A 13,532-nucleotide genomic window follows, 5' to 3' on the forward strand; every position below is an offset into this window, starting at 1 on the left:
CTGGTTGCTCTGAGTCCTACCTCAGGGCTGGCTCTTTGCTCTTTTCGTCAGAATATAGCCCAGCATAAAAAAGACAAATTTACGTTTCTGGTTGCAAAACACGCCAACCTCCCTGGGTATATACTAGGCCTGCACTTTTGGAATTAGTCATCCTCAGAGCACCCTGCATGGCTTATGGTGGTTCAGCTCTTCTGGTTCTGGGTCCCTTCTTTGGTGGTTAAAATTATCCAGGGGAAGGATGCCAGAGTTGGTATGACAAAGTGAAGGCTACCCGCTTCCCCGTATGCACCAGAGCTGGAGGGATGTCCTACTGGAAGCAGGGTCAGAAGGAACATAGCTGAATGCAGGCCTTGGTGTAACTCAGACTTCAGCTCTTGATTCTTGTTTTTCTGAGCCTCTGTCATAGAACTGACAGTTAAGGGAACATCTTTGAGCTCCATCTTTTCTCTGGTATTTCTTCAGTTTATTACTTTTCTACTTATATATAGAGAAGGGGTCACACAGAATAAAATTTAGTATGTATCCTTTTTATTATAGGTGTTTCCTGGTTCCCTTGATCCTACCTCAGAATTTAGCCAACTCTTTCCCTTAAAATACTTAAACTCTTTTCTCGATCAGGGCTCTCATTCAGGGTACCTTTCTTATTAATATTTTGAAATCCTCCTGTTTCGTACATTGGTCTAATGCCCTTTGTGGCCTGTAGCATCCTTTCCTACCATTAATGGACATGGCTAGGTGAACATTTATCCACTCAACAAATATTTACCGAGTACCACCCTGTGCCAGAGAGTGTTCCAGGCACTGGAGATACTGTAGTGAAAAAGATACGGTCATTGCCCTCAAAGATCTCGAGTGGGAGATACTGACTCCTAGAGGCACAATTCTGGAGCATTGCAAGATGTGCAGTGACTTGCATGAGGATGCCCAGAGGAGAGTCACCTGAGGGAGGTGGGGCTGGGAGGAGGAGGGGAAGGCGGGAGAAAGGGAATGCTGCATGCCCTCAGGCTCAGTACAGGGAATCCTGTTCATCATGATTTGCTTTTGTTACTGCAGGCCAAAGCTCAGAAAATCTTGCAGAAGCTGAATGATGTGCAGGAAATATTTCACAAGAGGCAAATGAGTCTGATGAAACTGGCAGCCAAACAGACTCGCCCCGTGCAACCTGTGGCCCCTCATCCTGAGTCTTCCCCAAAATGGGTGTCATCGAAAACCAGCCAGCCTTCCACTTCAGGTAGATTATTTGGGGGAAGGAACCTTTGTGGCTTTTGTGTTTCATCAGCACCCATGAGGGTTGAGATTGTGGTTGTCTAAGGTGGATAATGATCAGTATTTTGACAGATGTTATTTAAAACAAACTACAGATATGGCATAGTACAGATACTGAAGACAAACGCTTAGGTAACACTGAATGCCTTGATACAAGGAGAAGCTCATAATCTGCTAATGGAATAATACAAATACACAAATAACTTTAGCACAAAATGACTGTATTAAGGACCTTAAATGCCAACAAGTTATTAGCAATGGAGTGGTAAAATTGGTTCTTCGAGAAGATAAAAAAATAGATAAATCCTTATGCCAATACCAGGTGGTCTTGATTACTATAGCTTATAAGTAAGCACTAAAATCAGGTAATCTAAGTGTTTCAACTTTGTTCTTTTTCAAGATTTTTTGGCTATTTTTGGTCCTCTTCATTTCCATGTAAATTTTAGAATGACCTTTCAATTTCTTCTGGGATTATGACTGAATATATGGATCAATTTGGACAAAACTGTTACCTTACCAATACTGATTCTTCCAATTCATGAATATGTTATAACTCTCCATTTATTTAGATCATCTTCAATTTCTCTCAACAATGCAGTCGTTTTGAGTGTAAAAGTCTTAGGCATCTTATATTTTTTAACCCTATAATAAATGGAGTTTATCAAATATAATGAATAATAAGAATATATTTCTAAAAATAAATATTTTCCACATAGAAATACAATCATGTCATCTGTGAATAAGGATGCTTTTACTTTTTCTGTTTCAATCTTTATGCCTTTTTGCTTGTCTTATTATAGTGGCTAGGACTTCCAGTTAATCAGACATCCTTCCTTTTCTCAATATTGGGAAAGAGTTCATGTTTAAACCTGAAGTATGATGTTAGTTATAGGTTTTTCACAATTGTCTTTTTTCAGATTGAGGAAGTTCTCTTCTATTCCTATTTTTTCAGAGTTTTTATCATGAATGATAACTGAATTTTTCAGAAGCTCTTTTTGGTGCATATATTGAGATGATCATATGGTTTTTCTCCTTTCTTTGTTAATATGATGGATTACAATGATATATTTTCAGATGTTCAAACAACTGTACCTTGCTGGGATAAACTGCTCTTGGACATGATGTGTATTTCATTTATTGCATCATGTATTATGAAGCTCTGTTATTAAGCACATACATATTCATAATTTTTATGTTGTCTAGATATAGTAACACTTTTATAATTATGAAATGTCTCTCCTTTCCTCCTTATCTCTAGTAATACTCTTTAAATCTATTTTGTCTGCTATTAATGTTGTAGCCATTCTCGCTTTCTTATGCTTAGTGCCTGCATGATGTATTTTTTTCCGTTCTTTGTGTATAAAGTATACTTCTTGTAGGCAGCATATAGTTGGGTCTTATTTTTTTAATACAATCTGTTCCCCTCTCCCTTGTACTTAGAGTATTTAGTCCCTTTACATACAATGTAATTATTGACATGGTTGGATTGAAAGCTATTAATAACTATTTTGTTATTTGTCTCCTGTATTTTTTATTCCTTTTTTCCTTCTTTCCTGCCTTCTTTTGGGTTAGTAAATATTTTTTAGTATTTTGTTTTAATTCCTCTATCAGCTTGTTAGCATACCTCTTTGCATTGTTTTCCTCCAAAATGTTTCTCTAGGGATTATTATATGCATTCTTAATTTATCATAATCTACTTTGAGTTAGTATCATACCACTTTATGCAAAATATAGGAAGTTTGCAACAGTATAGTTCTATATGTCCCCCCATCCTCTGTGCTATTCTTATCACAAACATTACATCTCCGTATGTTAAACTCCCCACTATGGTAGTATAACTTTTGCTTTAAATAATCATTTATCTTTTAAAGAAATTAAGAAAAATAAATATGTATTTATATTTACCCTCTTATTCACCATTTCTGGGATTCTTTATTCCTTATTATAAATCTGAATTCCCATCTTGGTTGTTTCTCTTCAGAATAAAAAACTTCTGTTAGCATTTCTTGTTGGGAAGTCTGTTAGCAACAAATTCTTTCAGTTTCTGTGTATCTGAAAATTATGACTTTTGGTAATTTTCCATTTTGCAATTTATAGTCCCTGTCTTCAATTATATATTCCACTTTTTAGATATAAGCCTTGATAACAACTTAGTACATTTCTTTCCTAAATTTTTCTATGCAAAAACACTCACACACACACACTCAATGTACACGTTCATACACATGCACACTCAGACACATTTGTGCACACATACCACAGACATACACAAACACACACAGAGACATCCTTCTTGGATGGTTGGAAATAGGACTTAGTTCTCTTGACCTCTCATCTTTCCTTAAACTAAACTATGTATATTACTATGACTTGGCCTTATTCATTGCTTCAAGGAACATATGTTTGTTTCAAGTAAATAAAGCAAGAATGATGGATTGCTTCTCAGCTTTTCAAAGACAAATTTTCATAATAGATGATGCTCTTCTAGCACCTCTTGTATTATCCTGGATAGAGCTGAAGCCCATTCTACAAAGTGAAGTATCACAAGAATGGAAAAACAAGTGCCACATGTACTCACCATCACATTGGTATGAACTGATGAACACTTAAGTGCACATATAGTAATAACATTCACTGGGTGTCAGACAGGTGGGAGGGGGAAGGAGGGGATGGGTATATACACACCTAATGGGTGTGGTGCACACCATCTGGGAGATGGACACACTTGAAGCTCTGACTTAGGTGGGACAAAGGCAATATATGTAACCTCAACATTTGTACCTCTGTAATATGCTAAAATAAAAAAAAATTTAAAAAAGATAATGCTCTTTCTCAGGATAAACAGATCTTCATCATGTCTGAATGGGTTGTCATTGACCTAGGTCAGGAAACTAGCTCATTTTCAAAACAATACTGCACTTTTGTTTTTAGAGAGTAACTACTAAGTGTGACTCAGACAAGTTACTGACAGGATTTTCAAACACATTTGTCTGATTCCTTGGTAACTGAGTCTGTGCCAAGATAAATGATGGTATTTCACAGTGTTAGGAAGGTGAGTAGAGGAGCTTAAGAGATGAGAGCTGGAATCTCAGCCCTAAATCTTGTTGGTTGGGTTCCTTGGGTACAACATTTAACATCCCTGAAGTTCATAAGGAATGTGAAAAAACTTTTTAATGCCATGTGGCTATAACAATAGCTAGAATGTATCGAGCGCTTATCATGGTCTACATACTTAATGCATATTAACTCATTAAAGCTCCATAACAACCCTTTACTGTAGGCTTTCTCACTTTATAGAGGAAGAAGCTAAAGTACAGAGATTACTTGGATCACATGTGTCTTGTGCACAGGAGAGCAAGGTTGAACGTTGGCAGTATGGCTTCTGTGGCTCCGCCTTTAGCTACTTCACTCTGCCTACAGTGTCAAGGGCCGGTGCTTCTCCATCATGGAGAATCGCAGAGCGTGCATTTCTAGCATCCAGTTATTATGCCTGGAGTCATTCACTTTACAAAGATCCTACAGAGAGTGAGGAGCCCAAAGGATTGTTTATTATTATAAAGCAGCAACATTGATCATATAACCCGGGGCAGCAAATAGTGTGCTTTTCTACAATTTTCAACATAACAGCTATGAAAAGCCCACAGAAAGCCCCAGATGCTTCCAGTTGGCACACAGAATGTGAAGGTTGGGTGGGGCCTCTGGAGGCCAGATGGTCAACCTCCATCAAGTCTACCATACATAAGAATCAGGGTGACATGTTGGTGGCATTAGACGATAGCATTTTGGCCGTGGGACCTAGAAATGCTGAAATTCTGCTTCATGTTAATCACATGTATCCTATAAGTTTCCAAAAGAAACTACATACACAAGGGTGGTGACAGTGACAAATGAGAACTCAAAGTACTGCTTACCTATTAGCCTTGTAGCCATCACCTCCAATACTTGGTAAAGCTGGTAAAGTAGGTTAAGAAGGCTTGAGGGTGAACCAGGGCTTCTCCTTCCCAGGTCCTAATGTTACTACCAAATCCCAGGTGTCTGGGGTCCTGTGGGAAGGAGAGAAGGAAGATAGAGTGAGAGAAGATAGCAAGAGCAAGACAGCCCAATTCCTTCCTGCCTCAGCTAACTGATTCTACCACACAGTCCTCTGATCCACTAATGAACGTGGTTCCATCAGTTCTGGAATCCAACCATGAAGCTATCAGATTAGCAATAATTCCTTCTTCTGGCTGGGGCAGGCATGGGCATCCCCTCCTAATTTAATTATAGTATGATCATGTGTGTGTATGTACAAAGAGAGCGCATTTTAAAGACGATAAGAAAATATACCAAGTGATTGTGCTTAAATGGTAAGATTTTAGTATTTTTCACATTTTCTGTAATAAGCCCAAATTAATTACCTTTTAATGGAAAAATGTACACAATAAGATGTGATACCTAGAATTTAGTCTTCTAATCCAAGAACAACATCAAGTGCAATATTACGCAGTACAAACGATACCTGCCAAAGCAGCAGTGCATAAAAGATCCATGAAGTTTGTAACAGCCAGGGAAGACTTCATGAGGAAGTCTGGGCCTGAAAAATGGGAATGATGGAAATTCTGTCTTTTTTGCCACATTGTGTTTACTGATTTGTTGTGGTTTGATGTTTCACGTAGTGCTGGGTGTGACTTTTGTCTCTTCTGCTCAAGTGTCAGGCCCCTGGAGTGAAGACTTTCTTTTCGGCGTCTTTATTTCACCTCCAATTTCATCCACCACCTGGTAAATCACCTCAGCAGCTCAATTAAGCTTTGTTAGTCAATCACATCAACACGGCCCACCTGTTCATCCAAGTCAGGCAGAATGCTCTGAGTTATAATTTATATGTCAAATGACCAAATTTAGGGAAGATTTTCTTTGTCCCTCTAGCTCCTCCTCTGAGAACATCTGAGGAACCTCATACAGAGACAAATTTGAACTCCCTGGAAAAGGAAAATGATGAGACCAAATTTGAAGTCAAGGTAAAATCACCTTAATTTTACTGATAGACATTTCTGCCATGAGAGAAGATTGCTGCCATAATTATCAATAAATCCCCAAATTGTGTTCCCCTATTCGGTCCCTCTCATCACATTTTGAGACCATTTTATGGGTCCCAGAAGATGTGCCCACAAAAGCATGTAGCACAGACTCTTGCTCCCTAAAGCTAAGATTTGTAGGATTTTTTTTCTTCCTTTTCTTTCCTCTAACTGCAACTAGAAATGAAAACTGGTTATGTATGTAATTGTTGATAGATACTGTTTTATTGAAGGAAAAGTCATTTTATTCATTTCTATAATCTGACTTCATATTTAAAATTGGTCGAGCAATGTGTGGTTCATGTATAAAAAAACATGACAGAATTGCCTAGCTACACACACACAAGTACATGAGTAACTGGTGAACTCGGGGCAAGCTCTGCAGATTGTGCCAATGTTGATTTCTTGGTTTTGATATTATACTAGTTGTGTAAGATTGGAGGAGTTTGGGGAAAGGACGCATGGGATTTCTTGTTTCTTTGCAACCTCATGTGACTATATATAATTATTCCAAAACAAAAGTAAAAACCAAAGCATAAGCTTTGCATTAGGCAAACCTGGGTTTGAGCAACATAACCTCTCTAAACCTCAGTTTCTCATCTGTAAAAACGGGGATAACAACAGATACCTCCTGAAACTGTTTTGAGCATCAAATAAAAATTTGAAAATTGCCAAGCACTATATAATATTCAAGTAACATTATATTTAGAAACCCAAGTAAAATGAATTGTGAATATATGCTGCTGCACAGCAATCCCAAAAGGAGTTCCCTTTTCCCTGCCTCACTGAAAATTAAATATCCAAGTGGCCGAATGGTTCTGAAGCCAGAGGCCTACTGACCATGGACTCAAATGGACGTCAGCAACAGTTTAGATCCATCATCAATCCCTAATGTATCTGAATATAGGATCCCACAGGAACTCAAGTGACCTTTAGGGAGTTAGGCAGAAAGCAAGTCTTGGGCTTTTCTTTCTGGAGGCAGAAACAGTGTGGGAACTAGAGTTCCCAGCACATTTTTCTTAGAGAGAGAAAGCTGCATTCTTCTGCCAATTTGTTTAGTCATCCTGTGTTCTGGGGAGATTAGGATGTGCCATTGCTGTTTCTGAATCCCTCATGGTTGGACAAATTGCATCGCCATGTCTTCTCGAGGTAGGAAACAGTTTGCAATTTCATATTGTCTTGATCAGCCATTTAAAAGAGTAAATAGCAATGTTTCGAAATGGGTAAACATAATGAAACTTCATCTGACTTGACACCTATGAAGTCTGTAGAATCATTGAGTAATATTAACAGGGTTTAAATGTGATCATCTTCAAAAGTGAACATCAGGCTATCCTTTTCTGCACCCCAGACTTCTGAGAGAATGTCACTTCTGAAGGTGAGGACTGTGTCACATGCACTGCAGCCCAGATTTGGCCCCTGAACTAATATGCTGTTGCCATTGACTTATGATGTGATTCAAACTCACTTTATATCTCTTTGACTTACTTTGCCCATCTTCAGACAACATATTTATGACCTTCACACTTTATAAAGATGCCATCAAGCCAGGCATGGTGGCATGTACCTGTAGTCCTAGCTACTTGGAAGGCTGAGAGAGGAGGATCACTTGAGGCTGGGAGTTCCAAGTTGCAATGAGTTATGATCATGCCAGCCTGGGCAACAGAGCAAGATCCTGTCCCTTAAAAAAAATATATGTGTGTGTGCGTGTGTGTGTGTGTGTATATAAAGATGACATGGGAGTTTTAGGTACATGAAGATTCTCATATAATGGAAGCCAAATTAGAATGATTTATTTCAATAATTGTGAATAATAAGTACAAGTGCCATTGTTTTATTTGTTTAAAAAAAAAAAGACAATTCAGTAGCAGAGGTGGGAACAGAATCAGAAGCCTGTAGACTTGGAAAGTGTTGAGTAGAATCCAAGAAGCTCTGATCATTGAACTTTTGGTTTCTTCCTTCTTCTGCTATGCTGTTTATTTAATTAAGACTCTAAGCTCTTCCTGCTAAGATGCTATCTCCCTCAGTGTTTAGGCAGCTTACAAAGAGTATGGGTACCGTTAAGCAAGCACAAGGACATATTATAATATCCTTCTGTGCTTTAGTTGTTTTTCCCCTTACCGTTGATTCATTTGTGTGTTTAATGAAGGGTTTTCCCCACAACAGCACGCATGTTAACAGTCACAGAGGAGGAGAAAGCAGGGTAGGAGCAGAGGCTGATCAAACTTCTGCTTAGAAAGACCAAGGCTATGAGAACACATGTAAGCAGAATCCACAAAGTCATGAATAACATGAATAGGAAGAAAGTGGATTTATGTACAAAATCCCCAACTCCTAGACTTAGAAATGAATTTAGGACCAATAAATGCAATTAGTGTTTCACAAGTTAGGTATTATAACCAGGGAAATTGTTACTCCTGAATACGTAAGTAAAGTAATAAGGAAAAGGTAGATTAGAAAAAAATGTTTAGATTCATGTCTGCCCGAACCATGGTTTTTTTGAAAGGGCTATAGGATGGTAGACCAACATCAAGAGGAATTATTGCTGCTTGTGTTTCGTGGCCATTGTCCAAGGCAGATGACCAGGATGGATAGAACATGCGTCTAACTCTGGGTGGCAGTTCTGACATCCTTTGGCCTTAGGCCTAGAACTCGAAGATGGAATGAAATCACAGCCAATATAGTAGAATGAATCATAACATTGTAATAAATGCCACTCCTTGCACTCGAGAATAAATTCTCTGAAAAAAAATAGCTGTGAAGCAAAACCATCCATAATTGGCAGAGTCACTGATACTTACTACCCACAACTAAAATCATGACGTGGTTTCAGCACTGTCAGAGAAAACCTTCCCTCTTCTCTGGCAGGGTGATCCTTGCTGTGCCAGTTCTCAGGAACTTGAGAAGCTAAACTTGACAAGGCAATTGAGACTGTCCCGAGGCCATCTGGCAATGGTGTTGCCACGCGCTCAGCTCACTGACATCATCTGGGAAAACCCTGCGGTGGAAGAGATATGCTGTGGTTGCTGGCAATAGTGATATGGCTATTTCCTGTTCTTCATGTCACAAACTGGAAGGTGCAAGTGTAACTCACAGAAGCTGCTTTCCCTGGGCTGCTCACATCACAACCTCTCTGGAAGCTGGAAAGAAGCCGGAGGTTGACAATTACTTTTTCCTAAACATGGAACCACAGAAGAGCTGTGGTTCTTCTGTGGAAGAAGAGCTAACAGTGGTCCTGGGTAGCTATTAAAGTCGTTTAAAGTATCAGAAGCCTTTGCAGGCTTCGGAGCTAATAGGCTCCCTAATAAAAAAAGAATTATTTTTTGAAAGCAAGAATCGGAAGGAAGAGGTGAGAGGAGGGCTGCCAATACTGATCGAGGGCTAAAATTGTACTGGGGACTATATGTACCTGATTTCATTTTCAGGCCTCAATATTTTGTGAGGAATATAATGTTCTTACTGTACAATTAATCTAAGTATGAGCCTAAACTATTGACGCAGTTTTACCGCCTTAACAGTAACTTGTTTATGCCAGCGGCAACGAAACCTGGAGAGTGAGTGGCGATGAAATCATGAAAGGCATTTTCCACAGCTTGTTGACAATTGAATATATTTTCTTGCAAGGAGTGGTCCAAAGCCTGGAAGAAGTGGTAGGCAATTGGTGCAAGGTCTGGGGAATATGGTGGATAACAGAGAGTTTCCAAGTCCAGCCTCTGTAGTTTGAACAGCGTTGTTTGTGCAACGTGTGGCTAAGCATTGTTTTGTCTTGCAAGAGGATTGGCCTGTCTCTATGGACCAATCTCGGCTGCTTAATCACAAGCATCGTCATCATTTTATCTAATTGTTTGCAGTAGGCATCTGTTGTAATTTATTGACCAGGTTTCATGAAACTGTTGTGGATAATACCAGTGCTGGATCACCAAACAGACACCATTAACTTTTTTTGATGAATATTTGGTTTTGGACTATGTTTTGGCACTTTATCTTTATCCAACCATTGGGCTGAGTGCTTGCAATTGTCAAAAATAATCTATTTTCATCACATGTAACAATACGGTATAGAAATGGTTCACCTTTATGTGATGACAGCAAAGAAAGGCAACCTTCAAGACAATTTCTCTTCTGATGCTCGTTTAATTCATGCAGAACCCATCTATCCAGCTTCTTTACCTTGCTGATTTGTTTCAAATGGTACAATATTGTTGGAATAGTAAAGTCAAACCTTGCTGTTAATTCACGTGTAGGTTGGGATGGATTCGCTTCTACTACAGCTTTCAGCTCATCATCACTCACCTTGGTCTCAGGTTGCCCACATGGCTCATTTTCAAGATTAAAATCACCAGAATGGAACTTCTCAAACCATTGATGTACTGTGGGTTCATCAGCCACATCCTTCCCAAACACTTGGTTGATATTTTGAGCTGTCTGTGCCACATTGGTTCCATGATGGAAGTCATGTTTGAAAATAAGGTGAATTTTTGACTTATCCATAGTTTCACAAAAATTGCTGTAAAAAAATTTTGAAAGATAATCACGTCAAAACATGCATTTGAAAGAATAAAATAAAATAAAACAATAAAAATAAAACAAGAAATGTCAAAGTGAAATGTCAGAGATATCAACTGTCAAACTTAGTACTTAAGGAAATTGAACATTTCATACTTAATTACCTAAGATTTCCAATCATTTATAATATAATGCAGAATGATGTATCTACAGTAAATGGAAGATAATGTGTTAGAGGACAGAAGAGAGATCAGTTCCTTATAAGAATATTGGGGGTGGCTTTCAAACGAGATGACATTTGAATTCAACTTTAAAGAATAAAAACAACTTTGAAAAGTAGGCAAGACAAGCGAAGGGCATTCTAGAATGGAGAAGGGTCTGAAGTCTCAGAAGTCTAAAGGGGCATAGGCTGTTCTGGGAATGGTTCAAAAACAATGGGAAAGTAGACCACAGACAGGTTCCTGAGGGCTTTGATTAAAGATTGTTGACAGGTAGAGGAGGGCATCGTGTATTAGAAAGCTAACTCTGGTAGACAGTGAAGAGTAGGTTAGATGAAGCAAGGCAGGCTGACAAGCTGGTGGCAGTTGTCACAGTCAGATGAGATTTCAGTGGTGATAGCTTCCTAGTGGCAATGGCAAAAAGGGAGATGTGTAGAAGTCATACCCATTGACCCAAATATTCACCCCAGTGCCTACAACATGCTAGACTCTCAGAGAAAGTTTGATGAATGAAGAAGGAGTGGATCAAGGCAGAGAAGATAGGGGAGAGATTTAATAGGGAGGGAAAGGAAAATATTGGAGATACTTTTGAGGTTTCCATCTTAGATCCCTCATGGAATGAATTTGTCAGTCCAAATAAAGTACTCAGGAGGAACAGAAGTAAGGGCTGAGTACAGCTTTGAGGAGTCTCATAGGTCTTACACTCTTTCTGTCAGTGTGGCTAATGCTGCCCCAGAGGCTGCAGCCCTCCCCACACCAATGATACTAGGCAAATCAACCCACTGGCCTTGCAGCTGTGTGGAAATTGTGAACTAGTTTAATAAATTAGGGACCAAATTTTCTGAGCCAAAGATTGTCCTCATAAAATACTTTTCTGGTTTGTGATTTTATTTATAGTTAAGATTTACCAACATGAAAATTGTTATGATGAAATTTATCCATTGAGGTTAAAATTAGATGAAATCCAACAACATAAGAAGATTCAGGATGTATGGACAATTTCTTTTCAATGTCCTTGGTACACTTACTTCCTTTACATTTTCTTGGTTTGGGAATGGGATAAAGGTACCATGTGACATAGTCCTCACTTTCTGGTATTTAAAACAGAGTTACGGACTTGCAAATGATCGTTAACAATGCTTGTATTCAGTTTTATAAGACATTTTCCCCATAAACAAAATATTGCAAATCGTGTTTAGAGTATTAACCTGGCCTATAAAAGCCAATTTAGCCAGTAAGAAAATTGAACTATTACTAACAATACTAGTTGGGAAATTTAAGATCTTAGATTTAAAAAAACAAAGACTGTGGGAAGATTTTGCAATAGGCAAAGTTTGCATCTGGGATCCATTCTCTTATCGTCCTCTAATCATTCCCTTTTCCACAAAGCCTCAGGAACACTTACGCCCATTCCTCAAGCCTGCCCTTTCCCTCCAAAGGGCTTCAGTCTATGAAATGGCCTACAACCTTCTTCTCCCCTCCCTTTCCTCCTGGAAGCCCCCTCCCAATGCAGCTGATCAAGGTAAGAGACAATCTGAACAAGCTAGTTCCCAGCAATGAGTGGATGACAGGCAACTGACAGCCCCTTAACTCTCCTGGAAATACTTGCCATTTTAAAAAAGATTGTCCAATTATTCAAATGAATCTTTAAGTGGCTTTTGCAAGCAATGGAAATAAAGTAGGAAAAGCCATGTTAGAAAGGGGAAGTGAGGTAGAGCAAATATATCAGGCCAGCCAGCTAGCAATGCTCTCACAGGATAGATTCTCTACATGGTTTCTTTTGGCTTTTTGAAAGTTCTTCCTATTCTCCATGTCAGAATCCACTGAGTCTCAAAAAAAAAAAAGGGTTCCCCTGACCCCCAGCAGTTCCAACAATGGAGAGGGGAAGACAAAGCCACCCACTCCCAAGGCTACTGTTTTGCACTCTGAGACTGCGTCTCATAGACCGCCCTGAACCGAGGCTGTAGGTAAATGCCTTTTCCTTTCTTCCCACTGTCCTCCCCTACACCTCATTTGATAGAGAAAATTCTGATAATTATCCAGTGATTCTTACTTGACTTACCTCTTTGTTTTATTTCTCATTTTCATAATTAATTGACATGATTAATTTACAATGCCAGAAAATGCATAACCTTTAACACTTCATGATCAGTCTTTATACATTAAATGAAGAGTGTGGCACAGGCCCTTAATATCTGCCTTGCCTTTTCTCTTTCAGAATTAGGTCTTATAACTCATCTTTGTAAGAAATGTGATAATATAGTAAATAACACTTTCACCTTAAATTACCAGATACCATGGCTTTAAAAGAGTTGGAACTGAAATTGCCTTCTATACATTCCTAAAATCATAAAACACAATCATTCAACTTTAGGGAAAAACTCATTTGATTTCATTCAAAGGTTGCCGTGTTTGCCCTTTGAGGAAGAAAAAATAATTTTAGTAATTGATTGAAAATTAGCTATCGGTACTTATCAAAATATAAGTT

The 13,532-nt window shown here is 38.6% G+C and overlaps 1 protein-coding gene across 1 annotated transcript in view; it reads left to right on the top strand.

Moving 5' to 3' along the window:
• Window positions 1–13,532, top strand: part of MCF2L2 (MCF.2 cell line derived transforming sequence-like 2) — a 207,854-nt gene that overhangs the window by 113,827 nt on the left and 80,495 nt on the right. The window contains exons 13-14 of the mRNA XM_012640066.1: window positions 1,054–1,231; window positions 6,148–6,263. Of these exons, the coding sequence (XP_012495520.1) occupies window positions 1,054–1,231; window positions 6,148–6,263 (294 nt within the window). The remainder of the gene's footprint in view (window positions 1–1,053; window positions 1,232–6,147; window positions 6,264–13,532) is intronic.

This window comes from Propithecus coquereli, unplaced genomic scaffold (genome assembly GCF_000956105.1).
Source record: "Propithecus coquereli isolate 6110/MARCELLA unplaced genomic scaffold, Pcoq_1.0 Scaffold10, whole genome shotgun sequence".
Lineage (NCBI taxonomy): Eukaryota > Metazoa > Chordata > Mammalia > Primates > Indriidae > Propithecus > Propithecus coquereli.